Genomic DNA, 16,797 nt, shown 5'->3' with positions numbered 1-16,797 from the left:
AAAAAAAAAAAAAAAAAATCAATGGTTAAGCAAACCTGATGTATACTGGTATGAATGTGGGAGATGTAAACATAAAGTGAGCAGGCAAATAACCATGTAAGCCCTACTTTCAATGTTTGAAATGAGTGAAGGAATAAACCACATAAGGTCTAGAGTGTTCATAGTTCCTGGGATTTTAGTTCTGTATGGTACTAAAAATATACAAGTATTGTGCTGGGTATTTTGGCACCTAATCTTCCTAAATTTCTTATGTATTGATAAGATTCTGGCATGGGAATAGATTTAAACAAGTCATAACTCAATAATGCATGATTTTGGGAAAGGTCAATTGATACAAATGACAAGCACATTTTATACGCTGACAGCAAGAATCTTTTGCCAAGTATCCAAATAGGTTGACTGTAACCCAAATACAGAGGTTGCCAAATCTGTCTAGCTTGTGGCCTGGTAAAACTGCCTTTCAATACTCCTATGGAAGCTTCATTAGACTTACTCACTAAGCCAACATGTTGGCTAATAGGTATAACAAATTAGACCCTATCTCAAGTTCCACTTCCAATAGCATTAGGCACCCCATTTTATTGAATGCAACAGTTGTTTCTATGACCGTTGGAATCTTTGAAACGCAGCCGCATTTTAGGACGATACTTCTCCAAATACAAAAGTTGCTTGCTGTTAAAAGCTCCACGCCGCTTTCTGGGAGGGGAAAAAAAAAAATATGAAAGAAGGCAAAAGCCCCCTACAGTAATATTTAGTGTCTTATGGACAACCATCACCGTTCTTGTGGCAATTTATCTTTTGATTAATTAGGCTGTGACCTGATGCAGAAATGAATATGAACAGGCACATCAGTGCAAATGGAAAAAACAATAGAAAGTTAATTTTCTATATATCTTCTTTTGAGTATTAGTTATAATAGTCAACTCACAAATCCATTTATATGTAAGTCCAAGAAAAGACAAAACTAATTTATAGTGAAGTCAGAAGTTGCCTCTGGTAGCAGTGAAGATGACTACAAAAGCCACAAAAGCATATTCTAGAGCACTCAAAATATTCGGTGTTGTATTGGATGGTTAATTTGACTGTTATTGTCAACTGGTCTCCTTTAGAGACCTGTGCATTTTATTGTATCTTTAATTGTATCTTAATTATACCTCAATAAAAATACAAAATAACCACCAACATATTCAATCAAGTATTTAAAGCAAAACAATAATTCAAAAACTCTTGTTGGATTAGAATCTTAATAATATAAGCATCTGCATGAAATGCAAAAAAGAATGTAGTATCTTGATTTAAGGATTCAACAATTCAACAAGGAAATGAAAAGAGAATCCATTACTTACTGTCTTATGAATTGTACTGCATCTTCATATTTCATTCCACCTTCAATTAATGCTAGGGCAACAAGTACTGGAGCTCTGGTAAGGCGAGAATTTTAATAAATACTTTTTTCAAAATCAAATCTTCATAAATTTATTTCTCCAAACACTCCCCAACTCAGAAGTATCATTATCTACCACCCTTCCTGTTTAAGTAATACCTATGACAAACGTTGACTTTATATTTAAAAAACTATAAGGATGTTTCAAGTTTCCGTATTTTCATTATCAACCCAGACTTTTACATAGAATCAAATTGATAAATTCATTTACCTCCCAAGGCCTGCAACGCAATGAACAGCAATACAACAACCAGGTTCTTCACGAAACTTAATTTTTACAAGACTTAACCAGTCATCAACAATCTGGTTGGATGGTGGTGCACCATCATCAAAAGGCCAATCCTAAGTCAAAAGAATATTTAAATATTAAAAATTAAATATCTAAAATAGATCATTAATATAAACACTGTAGTAATAATTCTAAATTTCTAACATGCAAATGTTTTCAAAAGCATTCTCATTTTAATGTTTAATCACATCTTACTAAATCTTGTTGTCTACCAAATGTGACTAAATGCTCAATCTTTACAAAAATGTTTCACAACTTCAAATCCTTGCTTTGCTTTTCACTTTTATTTAGAAATTACGATTCTGCACAATAATATAATTTTTTTTTTTAGCTTTTTGAGGTCTATTTATGACTTAAATAGATATTTGAATTTACTATTTGAATAAACTTTTGTAGCATAGCACCATAAAAACATAGGAACTGTTAAATACTTACAAGAACATGGATACCTTCTTTCTCCACAAGAGTAGTGTCATAAGTTGCTTCACACACTCTTACTATTGTGGTAACTCCGTATTTCTTAAGTTCCTGGATAAAACATACATTAAAATAATCTTAATGTTTAACCACATCACTATTACTCAATATTTTATATTCTGATCATCTCTGATCAGTAAGTATGCTGGTTAACAGAAAATCATTTAAATAATGATAGAATATATTTATGTTTAACACAAAAGCAAATTTTGTTTTAAATGACAATGCTAGAATGTAAAAGAAAAGTTCTAAATACCATACATATTTTAATAAACTGGAGAAGTTTTCTTTCTTTTTTTTAAATGGTATGCCCCCTTCATACACTGAAGTTGTTTATAGTCATGGTAATACCGGATTGGGATAAAACATTAACTAAAAGGGGCTAGCAGCAATGCAGACAAAGGTAAATATAACTAAAGGCATTATTTATAACTAATTGAGTAATCTGACTTGACTCAATTATACTCCCTCCTTAAACTTTACTCATTTGAAGTACATAGAATGAAGTCTTAAATACAGTAAAAAAGCCCACATACCATTTAAAACTACAGACTTCAAAATGCATTATTACTAATTATAACTCTCCTGACATTACACACACACACACACACACACACACATATAGTAACAAAAATTATATATTATATATATACACATAAATAAAACATATGGTAATAAAAATTAAAGCACCATTAAAGTATTTCCCAGCCAGGCGTGGGGGCTCACACCTGTAATCCCAGCACTTTGAGAGGATGAGGTGGGTGGATCACCTGAGGTCAGGAGTTTGAGACCAGCCTGGCCAACATGGTGAAACTCTGTCTAAAAATACAAAAATTAGCTGGGCAAAGTGGTGCACGCCTGTAGTACCCCCTCCCTCACCAGCTACTCAGGAGGCTGAGGCAGGAGAATTGCTTAAACCCGGGACGCAGAGGTTGCAGTGAGCTGAGATCACGCCACTGCACTCCAGCCTGAGTGACAGAACGAAACTCCGTCTCAAAAAAAAAAAAAAAAAAAAAGTATTTCCACATCTTCTGAGAGGCCTATTTGCTGTTTCTTAACAACTGTAGGTATTTATAAAGTAAAAGTGTGCACATCCTGATACATTATTCAGCATTTAATTCCTTTCTCCTAGTAAAAAGAGGCAGGTAGTTTTGGCTACATAGCTACCATTAGGAAGGAACAGAATTTGTAGTTGAGGGATTCTAAGCATCAAATGGGGTCCAAGACCAACCAACTTTGGTTTATGGCATTAGTCATTAGGTTAAGCAGATATATAAAAAATCCATAAATGGGATATAAAAAATCCATAAATGGCAACCTTTCCCATGCAAATTTCTTACAAGATAAGTAAGAGTTATACTGTTTTACTGTCCACATATCAATTTAAGCAAACTCAGGTGCAAGAATTATGAACTCAAGCACATGCCCTTCTCAAAATGTATAAATATACCTCTAACCTATAGAAGACATTGACATTTCTGGGAACTGGAATTGTAGGTATACCATCTCATATTTTCCAAAGTACTATTTATTTTGTTAGCTATAAGCTCCACTATTATATTGCAATCAATTTAAGCTACTAAAACATATCAAATCTTACCTCTATAAATTTGTTTAAGGTCGCATTGGTTGGATTGTGTGTAATAAGAAATCTCATGTTCTTGTATGTGACTTCCACAGGAGCTGGGCGGTTCATTCGAGCCATGTTAATTTAGTTAAAAAACACTCAATAGGGTTATGAAATAATTAAAAAAAATCGAATACAGAAATGATGCAAAGAAACTGAAGTCTACTTCAATATACTCCACTTGAAATTCTCAGTGCTTGAGTATGAAGTTGTAAGTAATGATAAATGAAATGAACCTCCTAACAAGAAGCAGCAATTCTTCAATCCAGTAATACTGAGGCCAACAGAAAAGAAGTGCACTGAGGTTTACCCCATCCAGGTCAGAACTCTCGTAAAATGCTCTGTGGATTTCAATTCAACACTTCTGTGTCCAGGATAACCACTCTTATGGGGGCTTCTTGGTGGAGTAGTAATCAGTTTCTACAGTTCACTTGTCTGCATAGAGGTCGTGCTGTGCCTGGCAGTAATCTCCACTGCCCTTCAGAAACTCCATAAATGTGTGACCAAGAACACCACAGAATTGCTGTTTAAAAGAAAAAGACAGAAAGAAAGAGAGAATAAGTTATTTTCCAATTCAAAAGAAATATATTAGGGTTTTACACTATTTAAGTACAGAACTATCTTTCTAAAGCAGGGCCTGAGCCACTTCTTCAACCTTTACTTAAATCGCAAAACTCAAGGGGTGAGTACAGATTAAATCAATCAGCATAAAACAAGCAGTCAGATAGATTAAACTGAAATCCATGATCTATTACTAAGATTCCTCAGAAAAAAAAAAAAAAAGCCCATTGTTACATTTTTGTGAAATTCATATACATACTCATATATATACATATTCATACATATTCTATATAGTTATATTCTCTCTATATATCTATATATAACATATAATTATGATTCTATTAATTATTCCTTTTGATAGTTGTTTTCTTTAACTTTGTAATTACATACACAACTTTATGTTGATTTTCCAACTAATGAAAACATTTTACACATTAATACAAACTCCAGATAACTCTGAAGTTATTAGTCTTGCATAATTTACTTAACTCATAAACTGAAACATCTTAAGTTCCTTTCCAACTTTATGCTTTTATATCCTTTTCTTAGAATGATTTAAGTGTGTCTATATTTACAATCTCATTTTATCCTTAACAATCTGTTATCATTCCCATTAAACTGAAGACGAGAAAAATGAGTCCCTGAAAATCAACTTGTTATACGAAATATAAGAATGTATGCTTATGAGTTTAAAAAGGAAGGAACTCTCATTTATAACTATAAAGAAAATATTCATAATTTTAATAGTGTTCTTTTGTATTTTAAAACCAAAATGTCACATATACAACTCAAAACTGAAATCCAACTCAGAGAAGGGGGACAAAGGGATGTTGAATGTGGAAGTGGTCTCAAAAGCAAAGTAACTACTGTAACCAATAAATATAAACAAATATGAATGTATTTATATTTTCTCTAAGTTCCCCCTTAAGAACTAAATCATTTTATGCCAATATCAAACATTAAACCAATAGTCACAGGATAGTTTTAAAATATGTCCATGGAAGACACTGATGTTAATAATTAGTCTTCTTCCAAATAGTTTATAAGGTACCCGTGTACTTGGGAGTAAAGAGGGCACTAAGGAAAGTATTAATAACAGGTTAACAAGACCAGTAATTCATAGCCACTGCCTAAAGCACTTCATGTATACTCTCATCCCCAAAAAAGTTTTAACAAAAGGTTCCATTAGTTTCTACGCTTAAATGTAAGCATTTGAAGTCTTAAAATTAAAATTCAAACGACCTGCTCCCATTTCCATTTTACACCTTTAAATAGTCCCATGCTAGTTATAGTTTCTAGAACTTTGCTAAATTTTAAGAATAATTCTTATGATGATTACTGCAGAAAACATCAAGTCAAAAACCCAGTCTACTTTTCTGGTAAAACACAGAAATAGCATTAACGGTCATTTATCAAAAGGTCCCATAAGAAAGGTAACTTTCATTGTCACAAGTTTATTCAAACAAGCCCTCAGAGGTTACTCCCCCTACTTGGTCAGCTGGGTTAAAAAATTAAGTGTCTAAATTACAAAGACATCACAGTTACAGTGAAGAGAGACTAGCAATCTGAAAGTAATTTCATTATACTTTCACCCCAAGTTCTAAATACTACCTCTGTACACTTTCCCAATGACATACAATGATCTTTAAAAGCTTTATAATGACTCAACAGAGTATTCTAATTTCCAGGTATTACTTTTCAATTAAAAGCTGATTTGAGATAGTATTTCACACCACTATTTCCATATTTAACAGCTAAAACTCCTGTTGGCTACAACCTAGTCGGGCCATATCCCTTCATGTAAGTAAGCACTTTCATCAGGAAGCAGAGAAAGCACCATATTAAGAATTCCTTTCCTGAACTGGTTAGTTTCACTGAGTGGAGCCACCTAGTGGCTGGGGGTCTTGTCTGTTAAAGCAGTGGTGACGACCCATAGCTTTCTGTTCCGCCCAAGACACTCCTCCATTCCCAATATCCTAGCCACAGGAAGAACTATCCATGATGGGGAATTTTTCCCTCCCACATATCAGTTGCATTACAATCACAATCATATATAAGAAGGGAGAGGAAGAAAGAGCAATCTCTGTGCAGAAGCTTAAGTCACTATTATACTGCAGAGTCAAGCCAATTAATGTGTGTAACTCTTGCCAAATAATTCCTTGAATAGTCTGTCTACATCTACTTAGGTCTTAGAGCACCTAAGAAAGCATGAGTAAAATGCTGCTCACTCTTGGGAATGATCTAGTTTTCAACTGACTAACAGGAAGCACTGCCTCAGGATCTGGATGTCGAGCAGGTCAACGGTTCCAATCGTAGTGTAAATCACTTAATACTCGTGGACTGGTAGGGGGCTCCGCGGCCAGAAGATAAAAAACCCTCAGAATTCTGGCTGTGGTTGGCTACTGCTGCCACAAACCAATAAGAGGCAACAACATATTACACCACAGAGTTCAGGAACAGTTCTAAACAGTCCCCGATCAAAAGGCGCCATCCAGGGCCCTTCCAAAATTGGCAGGGGAAATGTATGCTGGTGCCCGGACGGGAAGTCCTTCGCGTCAGTGTAACTAACAGTAGCCCTGTCAGTTTCCAAGACGCTCCGACCCAGGCCATTTCTCCACGACTGGCCCAGAGAAAGGACAAGACTAGACTTGTTCCCATTATCACGAGCCCGAGGTGGGGCGATAAATCCGGAACAGCTCGAATTACCAGGTGGAGCCTGGGAGGAGGGCGGGGCGGAGGGCCGAAGTTCTCACCTAGCAGAACCCCTCTCTGGCCCGGGCAGGGGTGCAACACGCGGAATGCCCCCGAGGGCCGCCGCCCCGCGCACGCGGCTGTGTGCGCCCGAGCACGCCCGCTGCGCCCCCTCTCCGCGCCGCAATCACGGGTTCGCGCCGCGCCTTCAGTCAGGCGCGGGCGCCGAGGCCATTTTGTCTGAGGCTCGGGTCCCGGCCGTCGAGCACAGGGGTGTAGCTGCACCCAGTGGTTGTCCCGCGCCCACCCCGGAGCTCCGAGAAGCTCTGGGACCAGATCGTTACCACCCGTGCCAGGCTGTCCCGCCTACCCCACGCCCGCCCGGATCTGGGGGCGAACCCGCCACCGCCGCGCCCTCCCCGTATCCGGCTCCGCAGTGACACGCGCAACCCTCGCCCCACCCCGGGCCACGTCTCCCGCTCCCAGTACAGCCACTCTCCTCCGGCCGAACAAAGAGGCCCCGGGACGCCGCGGAGCCTGCCATGCCCGGACGGGTCGCGCCAGACCAAAGGGCCAAGGGCGGAGGCGGCGGTCACAAAGCGGCTTTTGTGCCACCCACCCGACCCGCTGCGGAAGCCGAAATTACCCCCGGCCGCCGCGCAAGCCGGACCGCGCCGCCCCCGTCGCCCCGGGCTCGGGAGGGACTCAAAAGCCTGTGCCTCCGGCGGTCAACCGCCACCCTGCAGCCCCGAGGGGCCCGGCGTCTGCCTCCGCACAGCCGGCCGCAATCGGCCGGCCACAGGGCCGTAACCAGCCCGCTCCCACCCGGGACCCACCGGAACTGCAACCCGGGGCAACCTGGAGGAGACGCCGGGCTCCGAACAAAGGCGACAGCAGGGATAGGAGGGCCGGTCGTGGATTCCCAACCCGAGAGGCGACGATGCGACGGCTACTCACAGGAATATGTTTACTCATTGAAGATTGTGGCCTAATCATACAGCCGGTCCCGAGGCGGCGGCGACACAGGCGGTGGTGGCGGCTGCAGGGCAGGAGGCGGCGGTGGTCGTGGCGGAGCGGCGGTGGTGGCGATGCAGGCGGCGGCGGGGGCACCAGACTCTACCATGCAGTGAGCGGCTCCGAGCAGAGCGCGTAGCCGAGCCGGCCCGCAGCCGAAGGAGCCAATACACGCGCCGAGGCGCCCTTGCGTCACAAGCCCTCCCCTTTATAACCGGTGCGACGTGCACCCCTCCAGCCACCAATCGCGGCCTGGAACCGCGGGCCGGGAGACTACAGGCGGGGGCGGAGACCCGCCCCCCGCGGACGTCACTCCGCGGCGGCCGCCGCCGGTGTGAACCGGTTGATGAATGGCTAAGCGCCGAACCGGAGCATCCCTCGGGCGGGGGAGGGAAGGGGCTGCCGGGAGGACTCCGGGATGCAGGAAGCCTGAGGTTAAGAAGGGGTGGGAGCGAGAGAGATTCCGATCTATCGACTGGAAGAACTCCTGCTGCAAACCACGTTTCTCATAATTAAAACCAGCCAGGAGTGCACACATGTCACATGAGGAGACTCGAAGTTTGCCTGAATCGTAAAATGCAATCCCTCTAGGGCTGGAACCGCGTCTCAGTGTCGACCCTATTTTCTACTGCCTTAACCACGGTCATCTTTGCCAGTGGTTTACCTTGGCACCTGGGTCCCGAGTACATTCGTCATCAAATAATATTTATGTCGCACGACCGCTGTACCCGGTGACTCAACACCTTGCATGCCACGGCCTTAGGCTTGGTCAAGATGAATTCTTGTCCCTGGGGGCGCTTTCAAGCGGGGAGAAACTTACCTTCGCAAAACTTAATGCTATAGAAGATGGGGAGAGTATCTTTTGATGCAGACGAAGCCCTGTGCTCCCTATATTCTTTTTTTTGATCACGCCTCTGTACTACGTACGCATGCAACTGCAGTTGGCTCAATTGTGGCATTTCGAAATCACATGCATCCTTTGTACTGCTGCTCACTTGATATGTTGTCTCAGATAATGAAAGGTTAGGAAGTGCTTAAAGAAAGTGTTTTGAGAAATTAAGAATCTTCGGTTTTGTCAAGCACTGATGTAATTCTTTGCGTCAAAGCTAAAGCTCTTCTTTATGTTCGTTTTTTAATGTTCGTTGTCAGTCCTCTTTTACTGACTTCATTATTTAAGCCCCTCAGAAGTAAAGTCTTATCGCAGTTCTGTGCCATACAAGGGCAACTCTGTTATTTATAATCTGAAAACCCTTTCTCCTCAGCTCTGGGGAAGGAGTAAACAGGACGTTTACCTGCTTTTGAAGAACTCAGTTTTCCACTAACACTGAAGCCTTTTGTTTGTTATTTTCACCGAGTATGAGATTGGAGAGGTCTTTAGGGATCAAATTTTGTCCTCTCTCAGTGCGCTGCAGCATCCTAGGATTTATTTAGAGACTCTGGTTGTATATTTATTCAACTTTCTTAACACTGTAAGTAAAATAAAACTTTCAAAAAACAAAACAAAATCGTGGGCCAGACTTTCAAAGGAACAAAACTAATCGTCATTTTGAAGAAAATGACTCACCTAGGACACATTTTAATCCATTAAAATCAAGGGAAACTAGCACACTTGAGAAATATGTCCCTTTACAAATAAATGATTTTAAAAAGTAAAGACTTTAAAATCTTAAATTCTAAAAAAATATAGAAAGCTTAAAAAAAATCTTGGGTGGTAGGGGCAGAGCTAAGCAGGCTGGAGAACTCAAGTAAAAAAAGGGACAGATTTCATCATATATAAGAACTAAAAACTTTTATATGGCAAAAGGCTTTTGACAAATGTTAATTTCACACTGGGAGAAAATATTGGTGATACTTCATGGATAGGGTTAATATAAAAAGCTTGGCCAATGTATATAATAGTGTAGTTAAAAAGCACATATTCAATCAGCCACTCTTACTCCAAAAGTTGGTAAACACACATGATTGGAATAGTGAAACTTTTTCATGTAATGGCATTTCAAAAAATACATTTGGTGGGACAAGATATAAACTCAGCAAATGATTAACAGAGCCAAATCTGTGTTAGCCAATTTTCTTGTAGAACTTGTGATACAAGTTGTGAGCCTTGTGATCCACAGATCCTGTAATTACCACAAGCAGTGCTGACATGAAGTATCCAGTCAGCTATGCTCATCAAGTTCTGAAACCTCTCAAATTCTCAACTGGCCTGGGGGTCTTAGCTTCTCAGACAAGGTACCATCTTATCATACAATGAAAGTAATATATTTAAAGGATGAAAAAATAAGGCTTTTGCTGTTGAGAGAAATGACGCACTTTATTTTATTTTATGTATTTATTTGAGATGGAGTCTTGCTCTGTTGCCCAGGTTGGAGTGCAGTGTCACGATCTTGGCTCGCTGCAACCTCAGCCTCCTGGGTTCCAGCGATTCTCCTGCCTCAGCCTCCCAAGTAGCTGGGATTACAGCCACCTGCCACCACACCTGGCTAATTTGTTTGTACTTTTAGAAAACCCCATGTTGACTAGGTTGGTTTTGAACTCCTGACCTCAAGAGATCTGCCTGCCTCAGTCTTCCAAAGGAAAGGACACATTTTAAACAAGACGTAAGTGTGGTCTTGCTGACCAGTCCATTAAATGTTTCTGTTTCTTCGTCAGCTGCCACTGTGGTTCACTGCTATGCTGAGGGTGTCTGCTGTATTTAGTTTAATACTTTGAAGCTGCAAATTCTTGGAGAACAGTAGAACATCCCAACATTGGTCAGGAGACTCCTGTGATTTGAGGACTCACTAACCCTTACAGACTTGCACTCAGAGCATTAGCACCTGTACTTTTTTAAAGTGGGTCTCTAATAAACTTGAAAATAGTGCTTTCAGACATCAAAAAGTGAGAAAACACCTCTAAAAGTCAGTGCTTACTCTGAGCTCCAGGAGAAGCTCTAATATAGAGGATTTTCCCTCCTGCTAAACAAGATTCTCGGCTGGAAGTTACTTCTCTCAGCAAAACATGTGTCCTTGACCTCATCACGATAGGCAGGACTTTCTACTGACAATTTAAAACATAAGAGCCAACAGTTGGGAAATAAGACTAGAAGAATATTATAAGGAGGTTGAGCGTAGTGGCATACAGGCTTATGCCTGCAATCCCAGCACTTTGGGAGAACAAGGTGGGTGGATCACTTGAGGTTAGGAGTTCAAGACCAACCTGGTCAACATGGTGAAATCCCATCTCTACTAAAAATACAAAAAATTAGCTGGGCATGGTGGCAGGCACCTCTAATCCCAGTTACTTGGGAGGCTGAGGAAGGAGACTTACTGGAGGGCTGGGAGGCAGAGACAGCATTGAGCTGAGATCGTGGCACTGCACTCCAGCCTGGGAGACAGAGTGAGGACTTCATTTCAAAAAAAGAATATTATAAGGAATATTTTTATGGAAGATGAGAAAGCCTGCAGAAGGCAAGAGTGCAGGGGAAGACTGGCAAATCTTGATGAAGAATAACAGAGAAATCTTTATCAGAACAGCAGATCTAGTAAACATTGATTCCATTTATACCAAGTTTACAAAAGGAGTGAAGGATTCCTTGATTTTCAGTCTTCTCAGATTGGTTGGGGCTACAAGGAAGTCTGATAAAAACATTTAATATAGCAAGAGTAATATCATTGCAATAATAGATTAAATGGGACAATACCAACCTAGAAAAAGACACTAGATTGCAAGATATAATGACAGTCTAGCAAATATACTTAATAGAGGCAAATACCCCAATGGGCCATAATCTAGTAAGTGTCTGGATACTAGTGTAGAGGGTAAGTTCCCATACCCATATTTAACAAGAGTCCTAAAAATTCAAGTATGCCATGGCTCCTGTCAGCATTGTTAAAGTTTATTTCCCTCTTGCTGTTTTAGAACAGTCTATTTTATATCCAATTAATTTTCTTATATGATTATTAAAATAAATATGTAGTATACAGGCATGCCTTGATTTATTGTGCTTTGCAAATACTTTTTTTTTTTAACAAAATGATGGTTTGTGACAGCTTTTTGTCAAGCAAGTCTATCAGAGCCATTTTTCCAATAACATGTATTCATTCATATTCTCTGTGTTACATCTTGGTAATTCTCCCAATATTTCAAACTTTTAAATTATTATTATATCTGTTATGTCAACTTGTGAACAGTGATCTATTGGAATCGTTTTGGGCCACCACAAACTGTACCCATTTAAGACGGCAAACTTTTTCGATAAATGTATATATTCTGACTGCTCCACTGATCGGCCAATCCCTCAGCGAGACACGGCAATACTGAAATTAGGCCAATTAATAATCCTACAATGGCCTCTAAGTGTTCAAGTGAAAGGAAGAGTCACTCATCTCTCACTTTAAATCAAAGCTAAAAATGATTAAGCTGAGCAAGGCAAGTTGAAAGCAGAGATAGGCTGAAAACTAGGCCTCATACCCAAAACAGTCAAGTTGTGAATGCCAAGGAAAAGCTCTTGAAGGAAATTAAAAGTGCTACTCCAGTGAACACAGGAATGATAAGAAAGTGAAACAGTCTCATTGTTGATAAGGAGAGAGTTGTTAGAGTTCAGCATTCTCTTAAGTCAAAACCCAATCCAGAGCAAGGCCTTAACTCTCCTCATTTTTATGAAGGCTGAGAGAGGTTAAGAAGTTGTAGAAGAAAAGTTTGAAGATAGCAGAGGTGGGTTCATGAGGTTTAAGAGTAGAAGCCCTCTCCCTAACATAAAAATGAAAGGTGAAGCAGTAAGTGCTGATGGAGAAGCTGCAGCAAGTTATTGAGAAGATTTAGCCAAGAACATTGATGAAGGTGGCTACACTAATTAACAGATCTTCAATGTAGACAAAACAGTCTTATATTGGAAGAAGATGCTATCCAGGACTTTCATAGCTATAGAAGTCAATGCTTGGCTTCAAAGCTTCGGAGGACAGGCAATTCTCTTGTTAGGGGCTGATGTGGCTGATAACTTTAAGTTGAAGCAGATGCTCATTTACCATTCTGAAAATCCTAGGACCCTTAAAAATTATGCTAAATCTACTCTGCTGTGCTCTATAAATGGAAGAACAAAATCTGGTTGACAGCACATCTGTTTAGCATGGCTTACTAAATATTTTAAGTCCACTGTTGAGACCTACTGATAAAACATGATTATTTAAAAATACTGTTGCTTGTTGACAATGCACATGGTCATTGAAGGGCTCTGATTGAGATGTACGAGGATATTAATGTTGTTTTCATGCCTGCTAACACAGCATCCATTCTGCAACCCATAGATCAAGGATTAATTTTGACTTTCAGGTTTTAATATTTAAGTACATTTCATAAGGTCATAAGTTGCCATAGATGGTGATTCCGCTGATGGATCTAAGCAAAGTAAACCAAAAACATTCTGGAAAGGATTCTAGATGCCATTAAGAACATTCATGAGAGGAGGTAAAAATATCAGCATGAACAAGAGTTTGAAAGAAGTTAACTCCAACTCTCATGGATGACCTTGAGGGGGTTCAAGACTTCAGTGGAGGAAATCACTACAGATATGGTGGAAATATCAAGATAATTTGAGTTAGAAACAGAGTCTGAAAAGGTGAGTAAATTGCTGCAATCTTATGATCAAACTTGAATGAATGAGGAGTTGCTTCTTATGAAGGAGAAAAGAGAGTGTTTCTTGAGATAGAATCTACCGCTGGTGAAGATGCCGTGAGCATTGTTGAAATGATAAAGAATTTAGAATATCACATAAACTTAGCTGATAAAGCAGTGGACTGACTACAACTTTGAAAGGAGTTCTCTTGTGCGTAAAATACTATCAAACAGCACTGCCTGCTACAGATAAATTTTTTGTGAAGAGTCATCAATGCAGCAAACTCCAGTGTCTTATTTTAAGAAATTGCCACAGCCACCTTAACCTTCAGCAACTACCTCCCTGATCAGTCAGCTGCCATCATCATTGAGGCAGGATTCTCCAACAGCAAAGATTATGACTTGCTGAAGGCTCCGATGATTGTTAGCATTTTTTAGCAAAAGTATTTTTTTTTTTTTTTTTGAGATGGAGTCTCGCTCTGTTGCCCAGGCTGGAGTGCAGTGGCACGATCTCGGCTCTGCAAACTCTGCCTCCCGGGTTTATGCCATTCTCCTGCCTCAGCCTCCCCAGTAGCTGCGACTATAGGCGCCTGCCACCTCGCCCGGCTAGTTTTACTGTATTTTTTTTAGTAGAGATGGGGTTTCACCGTGTTAGCCAGGATGGTCTCAATCTCCTGACCTCGTGATCCGCCCGTCTTGGCCTCCCAAAGTGCTGGGATTACAGGCTTGAGCCACCGCGCACAGCCAAAAGTATTTTTAAATTAAGGTATTGTAGGGTACCCGTTTCCCCCACTTCCTTTCTGTGTCCTGACCAAAATCACAGTGACCCACCAGCCGTAGCCATAGGTTTTCCTCAGCTGGCTTGAACCCAAACCAGCTTGAACATTCCCAGCCACTGATAATAGTATCTAGGTTTACTGGAAACAAACTGACCCCGACCCTGAGCCAAATTCCTTAAATTTTCATGTAAACTCCATCTCCTCACCCCCTGACTACAGACTTATGTGGGTAAAACAACACTTTTCTTTTGCTGTCCATCACAATGATACATTGCAACACCCTGCAAGTTCCTTTAATAAATGTTTTGGACTGATCACTCTGGCATTTGGAGCTTCTTTCTTTGAAACCTCAAACCAGTCCTGTCTCCAAATGGTTTGGGGTACTCTCTTGCAGGAATTCTCCTGCTGCTGCTTTTAAGGCAACTCCAGCTATGGGTTCAGTGGGACAAAACAGCTATGTACATTTTTTAGACATAGTGCTATGCACACTTAACAGACAACAAAATAGTGTAAATGGGAAACAAAAAAATGCATGTGGCTTCCTTTATTGTAATATTTGTTTTATTGTGGTGGTCTGGAGCTGAACTTGCAATATCTCCAAGGTATGCCTATGCTTGAATCTCTATGGACATATAGTTTGCACTGCTTAAATTTTATTCAAAACTAAAACATGCTCTATGTTAAAAAGTGACTTAATATTCTTCCTTAAGACATTGATTTAAAGTTTTATCAAAAGTCTTTCGAATAAGTTTTGATGAATAATCAAAACGCTGTAGCAGTGCTACATCCTAATTTCAGTGGGAATTTTAGACACAGAAATTTCCAATGAGCAAATAAACTTGCCACAACAAGCCTTTTAAGGAATCTGGCCTAAAGACAAAGTCCAAAGGTCAATAGCTGCCTGTGGGCTACTGTGTTTTGTTCAGAGTCAGATACATAGAAACAGTCACCCACCTAGGAGGGTACTACAGATGTAAATGTACCCTTAATAAATGAATCCTGCTGGATCAGAAGTAACATCTTATCAAGTCATCAAATCAAACCATTTGAGGTAATATTTTTTCTGTAAAATTGATTAAGGCAGTTTTGAACAACTTTTTTTTTTTAAGTCTATTTTAAGAAACAATTCTCTTGAATCAATCTCTATTAGGCCCATTCTCTGTCCCTTATTTTTCATGTCTAATTGTAATCAATCTAAATATAAACCTGAAAGTTGCCTAGGTAGTCTCCAAATCAAATGAGAATGTGTATTCACATTCGTAATTCTGCCGCTTAATATAGTATTTACTTCTGTAGGAGCTTAGTATGCATGTTAAGGACTTAGTATGCGTATTAAGATGTAGGCAACACAGTCAGACCCTGTCTCTACAAAAGGAAAAAAAAATTATCTGGGCATGATGGTGTATTCCTGTAGATGTAGCTCCCTGGGAGGTTGAGGTGGGAGGATTGCTTGAACCCAGGAGTTTGGGTTTGCAGTGAGCTGTGATCATCCCGTTGCACTCCATCTGGGGCAACAGACCAAAGACCCTCTTTCTCAAGGAAAAACAAAAAAGAAATGATGGACAGATTGATTAGTAAGAGAATACTTTTCATTTGCATGCTGAAAGTCACCATTTCCTTGGGGCACTGAATAAAGGATTTATTATGAATCTATAAATAACTCATGACTGATTTGCCTACTGGTACCTGGAGGAATCTGGTTTGAGAAGACTCTTCTTATTTTAGTAAATTTGGTGAAATTTCTGTTGCTGTTCTATAGCCTGAATAAAAATCATTTGGGAATTGAAAATCAGGAAGGCCACAGTCTCCATGTGATTGTTTAGAACATGTTGAATTATGCCACAGTCTGAACTGAGGCAAAAATAGCTTAGGAAAGGAGAATTTAATCTGGCTAGAGAAAGGGAATGGAGTATAAATAAATTTTAAAGGTTGGATATGCATGCTATGGCAAAGCTGTCACTTGACAGGTTTAATTTACAGAGTTGGCATTTAGGCTGCAGATAATCCAGACAGACACTGACCTAAGCAGCATTACTGGGGCAGGCCTTACATAAGGAGAAATGTTGTTGAACAATTTCCTGCAAGCATAATAATATTTATTTAACAAAAGCTACAATAGTCATGCTTTTTTCCTATCCTGACACAGTTGCTTTTTAACTAGGGATGTTCAACAAACATTGCTATCTTCGTGTATTTCTATAGCTCCATTCATGGTTGGAAGATACTGAACAAAAGAGAAAATGAGTATAGAAGCCTTTTGAAATTTTTTTTTTTTTTTTTTTTTTTTTTTTTTTTTTTTTTTTTTTTTTTTTTTTTTTTTTTT

General features: G+C 39.9%; 1 protein-coding gene across 4 annotated transcripts in view; it reads right to left on the bottom strand.

Moving 5' to 3' along the window:
* Window positions 1–157: 157 nt before the first annotated feature.
* Window positions 158–16,797, bottom strand: part of PTP4A1 (protein tyrosine phosphatase 4A1) — a 52,619-nt gene continuing 35,979 nt past the window's right edge. Inside the window, exons 1-6 of one of the 4 annotated variants that reach the window (XM_017867556.1) lie at window positions 8,047–8,950; window positions 3,811–4,360; window positions 2,169–2,261; window positions 1,656–1,786; window positions 1,347–1,421; window positions 158–696 (exon numbers count right to left, since the gene is read on the bottom strand). In XM_017867556.1, coding sequence (XP_017723045.1) covers window positions 579–696; window positions 1,347–1,421; window positions 1,656–1,786; window positions 2,169–2,261; window positions 3,811–3,915 — 522 coding nt within the window. In that variant the 5' untranslated portion in view covers window positions 3,916–4,360; window positions 8,047–8,950 and the 3' untranslated portion in view covers window positions 158–578. Of the gene's footprint in view, window positions 697–1,346; window positions 1,422–1,655; window positions 1,787–2,168; window positions 2,262–3,810; window positions 4,361–6,626; window positions 6,753–7,151; window positions 7,891–8,046; window positions 8,951–16,797 lie in introns of those variants that run through there. The other 3 variants (XM_017867575.1, XM_017867585.1, XM_017867564.1) reach the window with 3 other exon arrangements.

This window comes from Rhinopithecus bieti, unplaced genomic scaffold (genome assembly GCF_001698545.2).
Source record: "Rhinopithecus bieti isolate Rb0 unplaced genomic scaffold, ASM169854v2 scaffold_53, whole genome shotgun sequence".
Classification (NCBI taxonomy): domain Eukaryota; kingdom Metazoa; phylum Chordata; class Mammalia; order Primates; family Cercopithecidae; genus Rhinopithecus; species Rhinopithecus bieti.
Note: the sequence above shows the minus strand (reverse complement) of the source record. Positions and strands in the feature narration are given on the sequence as shown.